We start from the raw sequence: 14,281 nt of genomic DNA on the forward strand, positions 1-14,281 counted from the left end.
CATTTCAGGGCCAGGGTGTCCGCTGCGGAAGCACCCAGCACAGCGTTCCCGCTCAAAATGAAGTCAAAGGTCAATTATCTGAGATCCATGTGACCCGTTCCATGTATTTTCTAAACAAACTCAGGAGACTTCTATGAAAAGCACAGCAGTTTCTAAGAATAATCACTTGGGTACAGTGAACAACAGTCCCAAAAATGTCCAGGTCCCGACCCCTGCAATGGTGAGGGGACACCGGCCTTATCAATGCCAGGTGAGGCCTTGCCCGGCCCTGAGGGCCTCTGGGTTCACAGCTGCCACCCAGCCAAGCCTGTCTCAATGCCAGGCAGAGAGCAGGACTGGTCAGGATGGGCGTCTCTCTCATCTCTGTCAGGGCACTTGCTGCGGAGGCCCGGGACATGGCAGAGTGCAGACAGGAGCCTACGCGTTACCTGCTAACCCGTTTCTCTCATGCCCCCACCCTCAACATCGTGCTGACACACACTAGCTGCCGGCCGCCCAGTGGGGACAGGCTGGGTTTTAGGACACTCAAGCTCTGAGGTGGACCTTTGGCCGTGCCTCTCTCACTTCTGTTTGCCAAGCACTGGGAATGGGTCAGATCACAGATCCTGGTCCACAGCTCACAGAGGGACAGAGACAATGAAGAAAGCCCACAGCTGAGGGACACAGGTGAGCGCTGGGGAAAGGGGGGCAGCCGGCGTGGAGTGAAGCGGCCGTGACGCGGTGTGAGGAGCCAGTGTGAGCAGTGAGCCTCAGATGGACACGGACCCCGCCTACGCACAGCACCCTCGTGGCCTTGCAGGCCTCCTGCACCCCCGGGCCCTCAGGCTGCCTTCCGCCCTGTCCCACTCGGCATCCTGGCAGCCATGGAGACGAGGAGCCTGCACCACCTGGGATCTGGGTTCAGGCTGTGGCAGCCAGTACACACTGGCTCCCTAGCCGCCCGTCCTGGGCGTGAGCTCAGGCACCGCAGGACCCCTCCTCCGTTCCTGGCTCTCCCGGCGTCATGGCGGGAATTAGCCTGATACCTCAGCCTCCCAGGCCTGCTGCGTGAGGTCTGCTCCTGACGGGGTCCTCTGGCTGCATTTAGGAACAAGGAGCTCCCCGAGTAGCCTGAAGTCCATGCTGCCCAGAGGCCCCACAACTTACAGGATGCCGCCTTCCTGTGATCCCAGGCAGGGCTGCCCATGAGCTTTCTCCAAGAGCAGCCCCAGCCCTGCTCCAAACACACCATCTCCTGGAAGTCACTGTATTGCCCCAAAAACCGGGGGGAAACTGAGGCCACACGCCCCCACCCCCCACCCGCCCTTCCCGTGCCCACACCATGGGGACTAATGTTGGGACAGGGACAGCCAGGATGTGGTGAGGAGGGAGGGCCCCACATCCATGCAAAGGTCCCCCCGCAGATGCCTCAGGGAGAAGCCCTGGGAAGTTGTCTGAAGAGGGTCGGGGATGCTGTGCTCTTGCCTTGAGAGGCCACGGAAGCCTCCACTGGCAGCGCTCACTGACCTGAGCCTGGTGTGATGCTCTAGCAGGGACCACAGACGCCAGGCCAGATCCCGAGCGCAGATCAGGAGGAATACCCAGGGCTGCTGTGACCTAGAGCCCTGCAGCGACCCCTCAGCACCATCCAGCCAGGCTCTGGACTGAAATGCTAATACTCCCCGGTACAGAAAAGGCAGAAAAGGGGAAGTAAATGCTCATTCATCACCTACCTATGATGGAATCCCTCCGGAAAACGTCTCTATCGAAAATGTAGAAGGACAGGTGACGAAAGCTCCGAGGAATTTCACAGTAAAAGTCTTCTCCGTAAAAGGGGCTAGAGAGACAAACAAAAGCACCAGTTAGAACACAGGCCACGCTCGCGCCTCACCCCCGGGGCACACACCTGTGGTCTTAGTTTTAAACGTGCCATGAGAACGCCCTGCAGTGTGTGGCACGCATGAGACATGAACCTGCAGCTCACTGTGGGGTGAAGGGCCTTGTGGCTGCTCCCTGGCCTCCACCTCCAGCCTTTGCGCTGCACAGATGAACTTCTGTGGCTGGGCTGCCTGGCGGTCCAGGAAGCTCAGAGACCTCCACAGAGACCATGGCCACTGCCAGAATGATTTCCATGGTACGTGCTCAGGTCTAGGTCCAGCCTCAGGGCCATCATGATGTTTTGAAGGTACCTGCTTTGGAGCAGGTGGTGGCTCCCTTTATGCATTAAACATAAAACACAGCACTCCAGTGCCTTGGACCGCTGCTTTTATCCAGAGATCCAGTACAAAGTCCTGACTGCCCAGCCGTCCTCGCTCCTGGGGGAGAGACCCCCGCTGCTGTCTGTACTTAGAATCCTCACTTCTGCGGGGGAGGCCCCCGCTGCTGACTGTGCTTAGAGTCCTCACTCCTGGAGGAGAGACCCCCGCTGCTGACTGTGCTTAGAGTCCTCGCTCCTCGGGGAGAGGCCCCCGCTGCTGACTGTACTTAAGAGTCCTCGCTCCTGGGGGAGAGGCCCCCACTGCTGACTGTGCTTAGAGTCCTCGCTCCTGGGGGAGAGGCCCCCGCTGCTGACTGTGCTTAGAGTCCTCGTTCCTGGGGGAGAGGCCCCCGTTGCTGACTGTGCTTAGAGTCCTCGCTCCTGGGGGAGAGGCCCCCGCTGCTGACTGTGCTTAGAGTCCTCGCTCCTGGGGGAGAGGCCCCCGCTGCTGACTGTGCTTAGAGTCCTCGCTCCTGGGGGAGAGACCCCCGCTGCTGACTGCCCAGCCACCCTCGCTTCTGGGGGAGAGGCCCCCGCTGCTGACTGTGCTTACAGAGTACACGGCTCAGGCCGCCCACGCGTGAGTCACCCGGAGATGCAGCCGCCCCACAGATGGAGACTTGAAATAACCGCAACCCCAATAAAGAAGCAGAAGCCAGTGGGCTTGGCCATTCAGCAAACCTCCCTGTTGTTCTGGACTGGCACAGGTGGGGTTAGGTTCCTCCCCATGCCGGACCTGTTGGCGATTACCATGGTGCACGCACAGCTACCACCAACTCAGAACTTAAAACAAGCCCACTTTCATGCACATTTATGCTAAGGTCCAAAATAGGAAAGATGTAAGCTATTCAAGGAGGAACCATTCTGATAGAAAGCAAAGGAAGGTCAATGGTGCTGGTCAGGGGGGCGTCCACACAGTCACCAACGGCGCAGGCCCCACCCCAGCCACACACAGAAATGAGCTCAGACCCCACACCCATGTGTAAGGGTGTAAGGGTTGGAGCTACCAGCCTCTGAGAAGAAAATGAGAATGAACCTGCACCCTAGAGTCAGGTAAAGATGTCTTAGATCTGTCACCAAAAGCACAAGTGCCAAAAGAAAAATAAATGGAAAATCAAACTTCATCAAAATTAAAAACTTTTTTGCATTAAAAGCATTATTTAAAAAGTGAAAAGGGCCAGTGCAGTGGCTCACGCTTGTAATCCCAGCACTTTGGGAGGCTAAGACTGGCGAATCACCTAAGATCAGGAGTTCGAGACCAGCCTGGCCAACATGGCAAATCCCCATCTCTACTAAAAATACAAAAATTAGCAGGGCGTGGTGGCGGGCGCCTGTAGTCCCAGCTACTCGGGAGGCTGAGGCAGGAAAATCACCTGAACCCGGGAGACAGAGGTTGCAGTGAGCCAAGATTGCACCACTGCACTCCAGCCTGGGTGACAAGAGCGAAACTCAGTCTCAAAAAAATAATAAAAATTAAAAAAATAAAAAGTGAAAAGACAGACTAGAAAAAATATTAGTAAGTCAGTTATCTGATAAAGGACTTGTATCCAGAATATATAAAGAACTCTTATAACTCAATAAATGATAACAAATAATTCAGTTTAAAAAGGGGCAAAAGATTTGAACACACATATCACCAAAGAAGACAAATGGCCAACAAGGTATTAACAATGCTCCATGTCATTAGCCCTTGAGAAAATGCAAATTAAACCAGGAGATACGGCACAGGCATAGGCCCAAACCTGGGGTGGACGACCATTGCTGCCTGGAGCCCAGGTGGGAGGGGCCCAGAGTCCAGGTGGGAGAGGTCTGGAATCCAGGCCCCACCCCTTCGCCCTGCAGTGGCCTTAATGACAGGCATTTCATTTGGATTTCACTGATTTCATTACTTTTATAACTGGGTCAGAGACTAGGTAACGTTTACTCAGAAAACCATTTTTTGTCATAAAACAATCTTCCAAGGGAAGCCTAAAATGGCTACATTGTTTTAAGCATTTTGGAAACACAGCAGTATCCATTTATGCACAAAAGAAACATCACTTTATCTTTCAATGAAGGCAGAATGCTCAGGGACTTCCACGGACTTCCATTGTAGCAGAATCCTGGTTAATGAAGGCCCATTAGAAAGTCATGTTTCCTTTAAACACATTCTCGAGTTGGTCGTTGACGCAGGCGAGCCATCCTCTGATCTCCTGTGTCTGCGTGGGCACCACTGAGATCTGATGTCAGGGACCCCCAGGGGTGTGTGTGCCCACAGGCATGTGTGTGTGGATGTGTGCACGTGTGTGCCCATGGGTGTGTGGGCCCAGAGGCATGTGTGTGCATGTGTGCATGTGTGTGCCCATGGGTGTGTGTGCCCACAGGCATGTGTGTGTGTGTGCATGCATGTGCCCGTACGTGTATACCCACAGGCACGTGTTTGTGTGTGCATGTGTGTGCCCGTATGTGTGTCCCCACAGGCATGTGTGCGTGTTCGTACGGCACAGGCATAGGCCCAAACCTGGGGTGGGCGACCCATAGGCACGTGGATGCATATGCCCACAGGCACGTGTACGTGGGTGTGTGCATGTGTGTGCCCTGGAGCACTTGGGTGCACATGTACACAAAGGCACCACAGATGCACCCCACACAATGCACTGCTTTCATAACAAAGCACAGGGGTCGTGACCCCACCTCCACCCTGTGTAAAGTCACAGCTGCAGGATCTCAGGGCAGGACGCACACTCCCCAGGCAGCGCCCGGTGGCCTCCCTGGAGAAGCTTGGTGCTCTGCAGACAGCGTCCCCACTGGCAGGAAAAACCACCATCAACCTCGAAGCCAAAAGGGACACCAGACGCACATTTTAATATTCACGACAAGGCCTCAGGTGACGAGCTACTCACAGAACAAGCATTAACAATTAATAGTAATCCACAAAACATTTGGGATTTTTACAACGACAAAACGGCCTCTTCTGTACATCCCAGAGCAACTTTCAGGGCCACTGACGCCTAAGCGACGGCAGGAAGCCGTGGTGCTTGAATGTGCGGAAGCAGCCTGGACTTGGCGTTTCCAGCCCCGCTCCCTCCCGGCAGAGCCCCAAGAACCAAGGGCTGGAGGCTTCACTTCCTGCTCCAGAGTGGCAGGTGCCCAGGCTGTCCCGGCCACGGTGCATCTCACACAAGAAGCCCAGCGGGAGCACGCACAGCTCCAGGCCTCGCAGCAAATGCATAGCCAAAAGGCGTAAATCAAGCTTCATTCACCGTGGAGGAACCTCAGAACCAAAAGCACCGACAGCCAAGCTGCCAGAGAATGGAACGGACGCCCTCCATTGGCACAAACTCCAGCAGCCAGCTTGTCAGGAAGCTGCGGCAGCTTCAGAGCAACCCGGGCCTCAGGGTTCACCTGGCCACCTCGCCGTGAGACGGTGTCACCTTTTCCCGAGAGCCCCCCGCCCCCGCACAGGCACTGAGGACCCCACCACATGGGCCTGTGCCTGCCTCGCAGGAAGGTGGGGAGGAGGAAGTAGGTCGGGCTGGATTGCATGTCTGATGGGTGTCCGATGTGTGTCCAGTGCGTGTCCAATGCGTGTCCGGTGAGTGGTGTCTGGTGTGTATCCGATGTGTGTCTGATGCGTGTCCGGTGTGTCTGATGTGTGTCTGATGCATATTTGGTGCGTGACCGGTGCGTGGTAAGGGGCGGTGAGATGAGGACGCCAGCGTTGAGCACACCCCACACACGGGCGCCGCGCACCTGGCATTTAACCCTGCACATTTCCTCACCACCCCGATGCACAGGGTGGGAAACCGAGGCACTCCAACATCTGATGAAACGAAACTAACCCCAGGGATCGTGCCGTGACTCAGGCCATGCTGTGTTGCTATAAACCGCTTTTACATTTAGAAAGGGGCACGTCCAGTCTGTGGTGATAATTTTATGGAGTTCGTATGTTTCTCGTAGCTTCCTCTTTCTGCTATTTTTATCTCTTTTTATTGAATGGATTTCTGGTTTATTTATGAATTTTAAGCACCTCAATTTCCACGGACAGGTGTCAGCACCACCAGAAGCCTCACAGGACCTTCCCAGGTGCCCAGCCAACAGCCTCTGCCCTGGGCTTCCCCCCACAGAGCCCCCCACTGCCAAGCAGAGTCGCAGTGAGAGGAGCCACTTGTGCAGAGCCTTTGGCAGAGCAACTGAACACCCTGCTACCGGGCAGCCCCCAGGGACGCCGTGCTCTTAGCCCCGCTGCCCAAGCCCTGCCGCACTACCCCTGGGGAGTAAGACCTCTTCCAGCCTCCGCCCAGGAATTTCTCCAGCAACGGCTTTAGAACTTGCTCCTGAATCGCAGCAGGGGAGGCAGCACTTTGGGGCCCTCTGTCAGGCTGCCCCCGCCCACTAAGAGGAGCTGTTGTCCTTGGGAACCACGGGGTCCCCCCTCCTGAAGAAGGGGAACGCCACACTCAGATTTCCATTTTACACATTTGCAGCTGAGAACCCTGGAGCCAGAACGGGCTCCAGCACAGGCGATGGGTGAGCATTTTGCATCTCTGATGTCGTTTATTCTAGTGGTTCCAATTGCCTATTTTAATGTTTTTCTCCTTATTTCATATAACTTTTTAAACTTAATAAAGTTATTACTAACTTTGTTTCCTGCAGGTCACCTCAAGTCTTTCAGGAAACCAGGCAGGACATCTGTAGGCGGCCGGCCGGCCTTATCAATGGAGCCCTGAGCCACCAACCACCGTGACCAGCTTCATTCCCACGAGCTGAACGAGCCCAAGAGGGGAGAGCAGCTGGACTCCGGATGCGAAGTCCACAAGGTGTGGAGCAGGGGGCAGGGCTGCCTGGGCAGAGAGATTTAGACCAGGAGGCCGCTGGGGAGGCTGCCCAGAGGAGGAGGCATCGCAGGGCAGTGGGGTCCAGAGAGGTGGCAGTGCTACAGGCCTTGCACTCATTTTAATGAAGGTTCTGCAGGATTTCAAGGAAAGCTGGAGCCAGTCTCTGTGCCAGAATAGAGGGTTTTTCAGCTTCTTAGACCGATGATTTATTTAGGGAATAAGAAGGGTGATTCCAGGGACAGTGGAGGCCCCCACAGGAAGGAAACCTCTCCCCACAATGACTGTGCACAGAGCCAGCCTGACACCCAAGGCCACGGTGCCATAGCCAGGGAGCCCTGAAGAAACTCCCAGAAGAATGTAAAACCCCCAGCTCAAGGAGGAGAGTGGAGGCGGTTCCCCACCTTCTGGGGGCAGTTAACAACCTCTGAGAATGAACCCACGGCTAAAACCCATAAAACCTCCGCCAACCACACCCAGACCTGGAAGGGGCACCTCTAGCTGGGGTGCTCAGCACGAGGGGACCCAGAACAATGGCTTCCCTGGGGTGCGGGCTTGGCCTGCAGGCTGGAGGCTGGAGAGCTGCCATCCTAGCGCACACTGGGTAGATGAGGGTGTTTCCAATGTGCTGAAGAGGGCAGGGCCTGGCTGAGGCCCTGGAAGGCCAGAGTCCTGGAGGTCGGTGGGGGGCGGTGAGTTCCCAGGTCACTTCCCCAGGTGTGCGTTTTCTTCACTGTCCTGTCCTATTCATTCATTTTAGCACGGAGGCCAGAATCAGCCGAGTGAAGCCCCTGCCTGACCACTCAGGGGGTGTGAGGACAGGGGTGAGGGCTGGGAGCATCAGTCAGCTCCTAGAATGGCAGGTTTGTACCTGCAAACGGGGCACCAGAGTGACATCCCCCCAAGACCCCCGGGATGCCATGAGCCCCACGGAGACCACGTGCCTGGCAGGGGCCAGCTCCAGGTGCTGCGGCTACGGCGAGGCCATCACCACCATCCACGCGTCCAGCAGGAAGAAGAGTGGATTCCTCGGGCGTGAAGCTCACAGCTCACGTTGTCTGCACACCTGCCTGACGACCTCTCCCGAACCTGGATTCCCACCACAGAATTCAGCTCCTCGGGTGCTCACCAGCCCGTGACTTGTGGCCACCAGACTGGACAGAACACACAGAGACCATTTCCTGTTTTGCAGAAAATCCTGTTGGGCCATGCCAGTCCTAGAGCCAAAACACAGTGTCCACTTGAGGGTCCAGACCTGAGGCCACCCTCGCTGGGACAGCATCTCTTTCCCTCTCAGAGCAACGCCACTGATGCCCAGACTAGCACCCATGCCCATCCTCGCCTGCCCGACAATGCCCTTCCCAGGCCCTGCTGCTTGCAGGACTGGCCATGGGCACCGTGGACTATGCTGACCTGCAGTCCCCAGGGACCAAGCCCTGCTGCTGTGGACACAGGTGGCCCTGCCCCTTGCAGAGGAGCTGCTCTCCTCCTGAGCCCAGGAGTGCTCTGAAACTTACATCCCAATGAGAACCAAAATCAGGAGTTGAAGTGGGAGTTAAAGGCCAGAGCCTTTTTTGAAGAACTTCCCTAAGCTCTTTTAAATACCTGCATCCAGGCCAGATGCAGTGGCTCACGCCTGTAATCCCAGCACTTTGGGAGGCCATGCCAGAAGGGCCACTTGAGCCCAGGAGTTAGAGATCAACCTGGGCAACACAACAAGACCCCAACTCAACAGAAAATTTAAAAATTAGATGGGTTTGGTGGTGCACGTCTGTAGGGAGGCAGAGGATCGCTTGAGCCCAGGGTTCCAGGCTGCAGTGAGCTGTGATCGCAGCACTGCACTCCCGCCTGAGTGACACGGTGAGACCCTGTCTCAAAAAACCAAACACCTGCACCTCCTGCATCGTCACAGTACAGTCCCATCTGGTGGAGCTGCCGTCAGGCCCTCCCGCATCTTCACAGCACAGTCCCACCTGGTGGAGCTGCCATCGGGCCCTCCTGCATCTTCAGAGCACAGTCCCGCCTGGCAGAGCCGCTGTCAGGCCCTCCTGCATCTTCACAGCGCAGTCCTCCTGTGCAGCTGCTCCTCCCCACCTAATTCAGGCCCTAGTGAGCGTCACAAGGCCGAGGGGACATCGGTCTCCACCAGGAAGACTATACGGCACGTCTAAATGTAAGAATCTGTGACAGACGTTGCTGAAGCCCATGCAAGGGGGCGCAGGTACCCAAGGAGGCGCAGGTACCCAGGAGGCACAGGTACCCAGGAGGCGCAGGTACCCAGGAGGCGCAGGTACCCAGGAGGCGCAGGTACCCAGGAGGCGCAGGTACCCAGGAGGCACAGGTACCCACACGGGCCTTGCTGGGGGAAGCACAACTTTGAAGATGGAGTCCTCCGGGGATGTCCACGTTTCAACGCTGCCTTGCCAGAGGCCAGTTCCCTCATCTCTCAGCCTGAGGACACCGCCCACTCCACAGTGCGGCCTGCGGGCACAGAGGGCACTTGGCTGGGGAAGGGCAGTTGGCTCTGCTCCCAAAGCGGCCTCCCCAGGACACGCCACTGCCTGGCTCGGAGGTTTCTTCCTCTGCCCTGCACAGTGAGACAAGCACATGGCAGGGCCTCCCACACACCAGGACCAAACAACTGGGAGCACCTTTGATGTCTTTGGCCCCCGCCAGGCGTGGCTCACTGGACCCAGAAACCACAGTGCTCTCTCCCCATGACTGTTTCAGCTGCCCATCCCTGTTCTAGACTGTGGGAACAGCAGCCGATGAAGCAAAGTCCTGGCCCCGTGGAGCCAGACAAAGAGCACGCAGAACCACGAACGCGCGCAAGGCTGGCGGGGGTGGCACTGTGGCCTCACTCGGGGGACGGGGAGGCTTACAGACGAGTGAGCGCTTGAACGGGGCCGTGGACGGTGAGGAGACCCGCAGGAGGGGTCCAGGCAGAGGGACACCAGGTGCAAAGGCCTCGAGGCAGCAGGGCTTGTGTGTGATGAAGACGTAGGAGCAAGGAGGAGGCCGGCGTGGCCTGGGCAGGGCAGGGCAGGGCAGGGCAGGACGGGAGCTTGCTGGGAGCCGAGGTCAGAGGTCAGGGTGCGGCCGAGGCCACGTGGTGCAGAGCAGACATTTCGCCACAGCAGCTGGGAACGTGCAGGCCCCATGCAAGACACTGAATGGATGGATGTACAGATGGGGCAGTGGGCATGCAGGGAGGAATCACCTGTCTCAGGTCAGCAGCCAGGAGCTGCCCAGGCCTGGCACAGTGGACCAGGAAGGGAAGGTCACCCAAGCCTCCACAGGTGGGGCTTTCTGCAGGCAAGGTGCAGCGGTGAGCCCGAGAGGCCACGGTGCCGAGCAAATCCTGGTTGTCCTCATGGGGACCACAGGAATTCAGTTCTGGCAGAGCCAAGACTGCCAGGAAGCCAGGCGGGCTCCTGCAGGAGGTGAGGGGCCTGCGGCGACGCGAAGGGCCAGGACCAGACACGCCCCGTTCCGCTCTGCTTCCAGTGAGGCGAGAGGCGGGCAGGATGCAGCTGGAGCCGCGCACGCCCAGAGCTCGGGCCAGGACTGCCCCCCAGTGCTGCGCTCGCCCGCGGTGGAGCTGCGGTGTTATCAGTGGTCAGCTCAAGTCCAGCGGCTTGAAAGGGAGGCAGAGGCCCCACCTTCCCTGAGGCTCCCTGTGAAGAGCAGGAGGCTGGGCCCTCGCGAAGACCCCAGCCAGGCTCTGCCACCTCCACAGCCAGCAGACGGGGCCCCCCAAAGCTGACAGACGGAGCCCCCCACAGCCGGCAGACGGAGCCCCCCACAGCCGGCAGACGGAGCCCCCCACAGCCGGCAGACGGAGCCCCCCACAGCCGGCAGACGGGGCCTGGGCACTGCACACAGAGACATTTCTTCTTCCCGAGACCTCGCACAGAAATTACTCACTTAAAAGCACTTAGAGTTTTTTCATTTTTCCAGTGGCAAATATTTCTAGGGAATACCACAGAAATAGCCACACCAAAACCCAACTCAGTTCTCCTTTCTCCACCCTCCGCCACAGCCGGGGACGCTGCCTCGATGCGCAGGGCTTCCTCCGCCACGGCCGGGGACGCTGTCTCGATGCGTGGGGCTTGGGTTCTTCAGGTCTCTTGATGTTTTTCCTCTTAGAACCGCAAACTACGGTTGCCTGGAAAGGTTTCTAAAAACCCCAGGCGCTCAGGCCCACCTCAGAGAAAGGCTCTTTAAGGGTTATGGGTTATGAAATAGGAGCCCTTTGGGAGACCAAGGCAGGCGGATCATGAGGTCAAGAGATTGAGAGCATCCTGGCCAACATGGTGAAACCCCGTCTCTACTAAAAAAAAAAAAAAAAAAAAAAAAAAAAAATTATCTGGGCATGGTGGCAGATGCCTGTAATCCCAGCTACTCAGGAGGCTGAGGCAGGAGAATCACTTGAACATGGGAGGCGGAGGTTGCAGTGAACCGAGATCACACCACTGCACTGCAGCCTGGGTGACAAAGCAAGACTCTGTCTCAAAAAAAAAAAGAAAGAAATAGGAGCCTTGAAATCTGTACTAGCCATGGGGTCTAACACGATCCTTAAGTGAACTGCTCATCACAAAGCGTGGCAGGCTGCCTTCTCTCCAGAGGGTTTCTGGTGCCATGTCCACGGAGGCAGCAGTGGGCTTCAGCCGTCACCTGCGCTTGCAGTGGTAACTCCATCTAACTCCATCTGAGACTCAACAGGGGACGCGTCTGCACAGAGCACAGGGTGCAGGGGTCGGGCGGGGAGGACGGCGAGGTCAGGCCAGCTCAGGGGACATGGTGGGCGGGGGGCTCCAGATCCCACGGTGGGCAGCAAAGGTGGGGGTCGGGCTGGCGCCGTCCTGGACCATGTCCACGTCTGGGGTCTGCAGGCCCCATCTCCCTTTCCACTGTGCCTAACCTTACATCTATAACCTACATCCAGCAAGACACGATTTTCCACGATGAGTTGATTCGTAATTCCATTTATGTGCAAGTTTTCAGAATTTTCCTGTGGGTTTTTTTTTTCACTTCCTTATGATTTGAATTTTGTTTGCTTAAAAAAAAAACACATGCATAGGAAAGAATGCTTCCTTTCAATTAAAAGCAACAAATTGTTTTTTTAAAGCAAAAATTCATTGAGGCGGGGGCTCACATTGTACAAAGAAAATCAGACCCACCGGGATGGCTGTGATCAGAGACAGTAACAAGGGTAGGGAGGTGGAGATGCGAATCCAAACACACAACCTGTGGGAAGGTCAAGTGGCTACAGCCGCCATGGAAAACAGGCTGGCGGTTCCTCCGACATTCAACACACAGTCGCCATGGGACCCAGCGGTTCCACCCGCAGGTGTGCAGCAAGAGACATCACAGCCCACGTCCACACGCAGACTCGGACACGCGTGCTCACAGCCCACGTCCGCACGCAGACTCGGACACGCGTGCTCACAGCCCACGTCCGCACGCAGACTCGGACACGCGAGCTCACAGCCCACGTCCGCACGCAGACTCGGACACGCGAGCTCACAGCCCACATCTGCACGCAGACTCGGACACGCGTGCTCACAGCCCACGTCCGCACGCAGACTCGGACACGCGTGCTCACAGCCTCAGTCATGACGGCCAGAAAGTGGAAACAAGGCAGGAGGGCCTCAGCTGCTGAGGGAGCAACAACAGAACAGTGCTCAGCCCTGGAGAGGAAGGACGCCTGGCCCCTGGCCCCACACCACAGGCATCCACCGTGTGGTGCCGACCGACAGGCCATGCACAGAGGCCATGGGCCAGATGCTTCCACTGACACAAAATGCCCAAGAGAGGCACAGCCGGGGACACAACGCAGACCCGCGTCTGCCGCCGCGGGAGAGGCTGCAAGCCGGAAACTGGAGGATTACAGGGTGCAAGTGTCCTTTTAGGGAGATGAAAATGTTCTAAAATTGGCTGTGGCAATGGTTGTGCAACTCTGCAAATACACTAAAAACCACTGAATTGTACATTTTAAAAAGGGTGAATTGTATGGTGTTTGAATTATACCTCAATAAAGCTATTTTTAAAGAAACAAAATTTTAAATACGTAAAAAAATCAGAAAGTGAAATCTGGAATTAACATTCCAGGAAACATCCTCCTGGAATTTTTTCTCCAAAGATATAAAATAGAATAAAATATATAAATGTTATAGGTTTAAAATATACAAAATATAAATATATTTGTATTACATTTATAACATAAATACGATATTTATAATATAAATATAAGTATATTCATACTATAATATAACTCATTATAATACAAATATATTAAAAATAATAGTAAATATTTATGTTATAAATATGGAAGATATGAATGGAAATACAGGTAAATTTTTTAAATAAAAGTGAGGTTATGTTCCCTGTGACAGAGTCAGCTTTTTCCTTTCACATCAGGCCATGGGCCACTTTCCAAAGAGCTGATAAAATGCTGGGGTCAGACGGCACGTGTGTGCGTGGACAGCAGTGCCAGGTCCCCCTGCCATCCGCACGCTGTGCGGTGGGAGCAGCAGGGGTGAGCACCCTGGGAACGGAGATCTGTGCAGCGGCTGATTGTCCCCGTGGGATGAATTCCTCCAAGGATGTGCACTGTCCTGAGGCCTTCGAAACACAAAGCCACAGAACCCTCCAGGGAGTCTGGACCAGCGTCCACCCCCAGCATACGCTGTCTTATAAATATTTTTACAGTTTGCTAAACCGGTGGCAAAAGCCTGCTTAAAATTTAAATGTCTGGCTCATTGGTGAGGTGGAATGTCCATCTTTTTATGAGCAGTTTTAAATCTCATTTTTTCTTGAAATGCTCTGGGCCTGTTTTCTATTAGAATGACCATCTTTTCGTGCTCAGGATTTAACCCTCTGGGAACTTCTGAATGTGTGTTGCAACTTAAAAGACATATTATTTCACAACATTTAAGGAGGATCTTTTTTGAACTAAAAAAAAAAAAAAACAAATTTGTTAACTTTGTCACCAGTGGGTATGGACATGTGATCGGCCAACTCTGAAATGAGCTCCAGCAGATGGACGCAGCGTCCCAGGACCTGCAGGAGCAGAGGCTGCGAGGCCAGCCACGTCCACCTCGACCACGTCACCCTGTGGGCAGAACGGCCTATGACCCACGTCCTCCCAGCCCCACCCAGAACCCATGGTGAGCACCCGGCAGGAAGTGGCCACAGCACCATCACTGGAGGCCACGCGGAGTCTGAG

General features: G+C 55.6%; 1 protein-coding gene across 2 annotated transcripts in view; it reads right to left on the minus strand.

Moving 5' to 3' along the window:
• RASA3 (RAS p21 protein activator 3) overlaps positions 1 to 14,281 on the minus strand; it is a 146,108-nt gene that overhangs the window by 66,775 nt on the left and 65,052 nt on the right. For both annotated transcript variants that reach the window (XM_054447115.2, XM_063650685.1), the window contains one exon: positions 1,713 to 1,816. In XM_054447115.2, the coding sequence (XP_054303090.1) occupies positions 1,713 to 1,816 (104 nt within the window). The remainder of the gene's footprint in view (positions 1 to 1,712; positions 1,817 to 14,281) is intronic.

This window comes from Pongo pygmaeus, chromosome 14 (assembly GCF_028885625.2).
Source record: "Pongo pygmaeus isolate AG05252 chromosome 14, NHGRI_mPonPyg2-v2.0_pri, whole genome shotgun sequence".
Taxonomy (NCBI): Eukaryota; Metazoa; Chordata; class Mammalia; order Primates; family Hominidae; genus Pongo; species Pongo pygmaeus.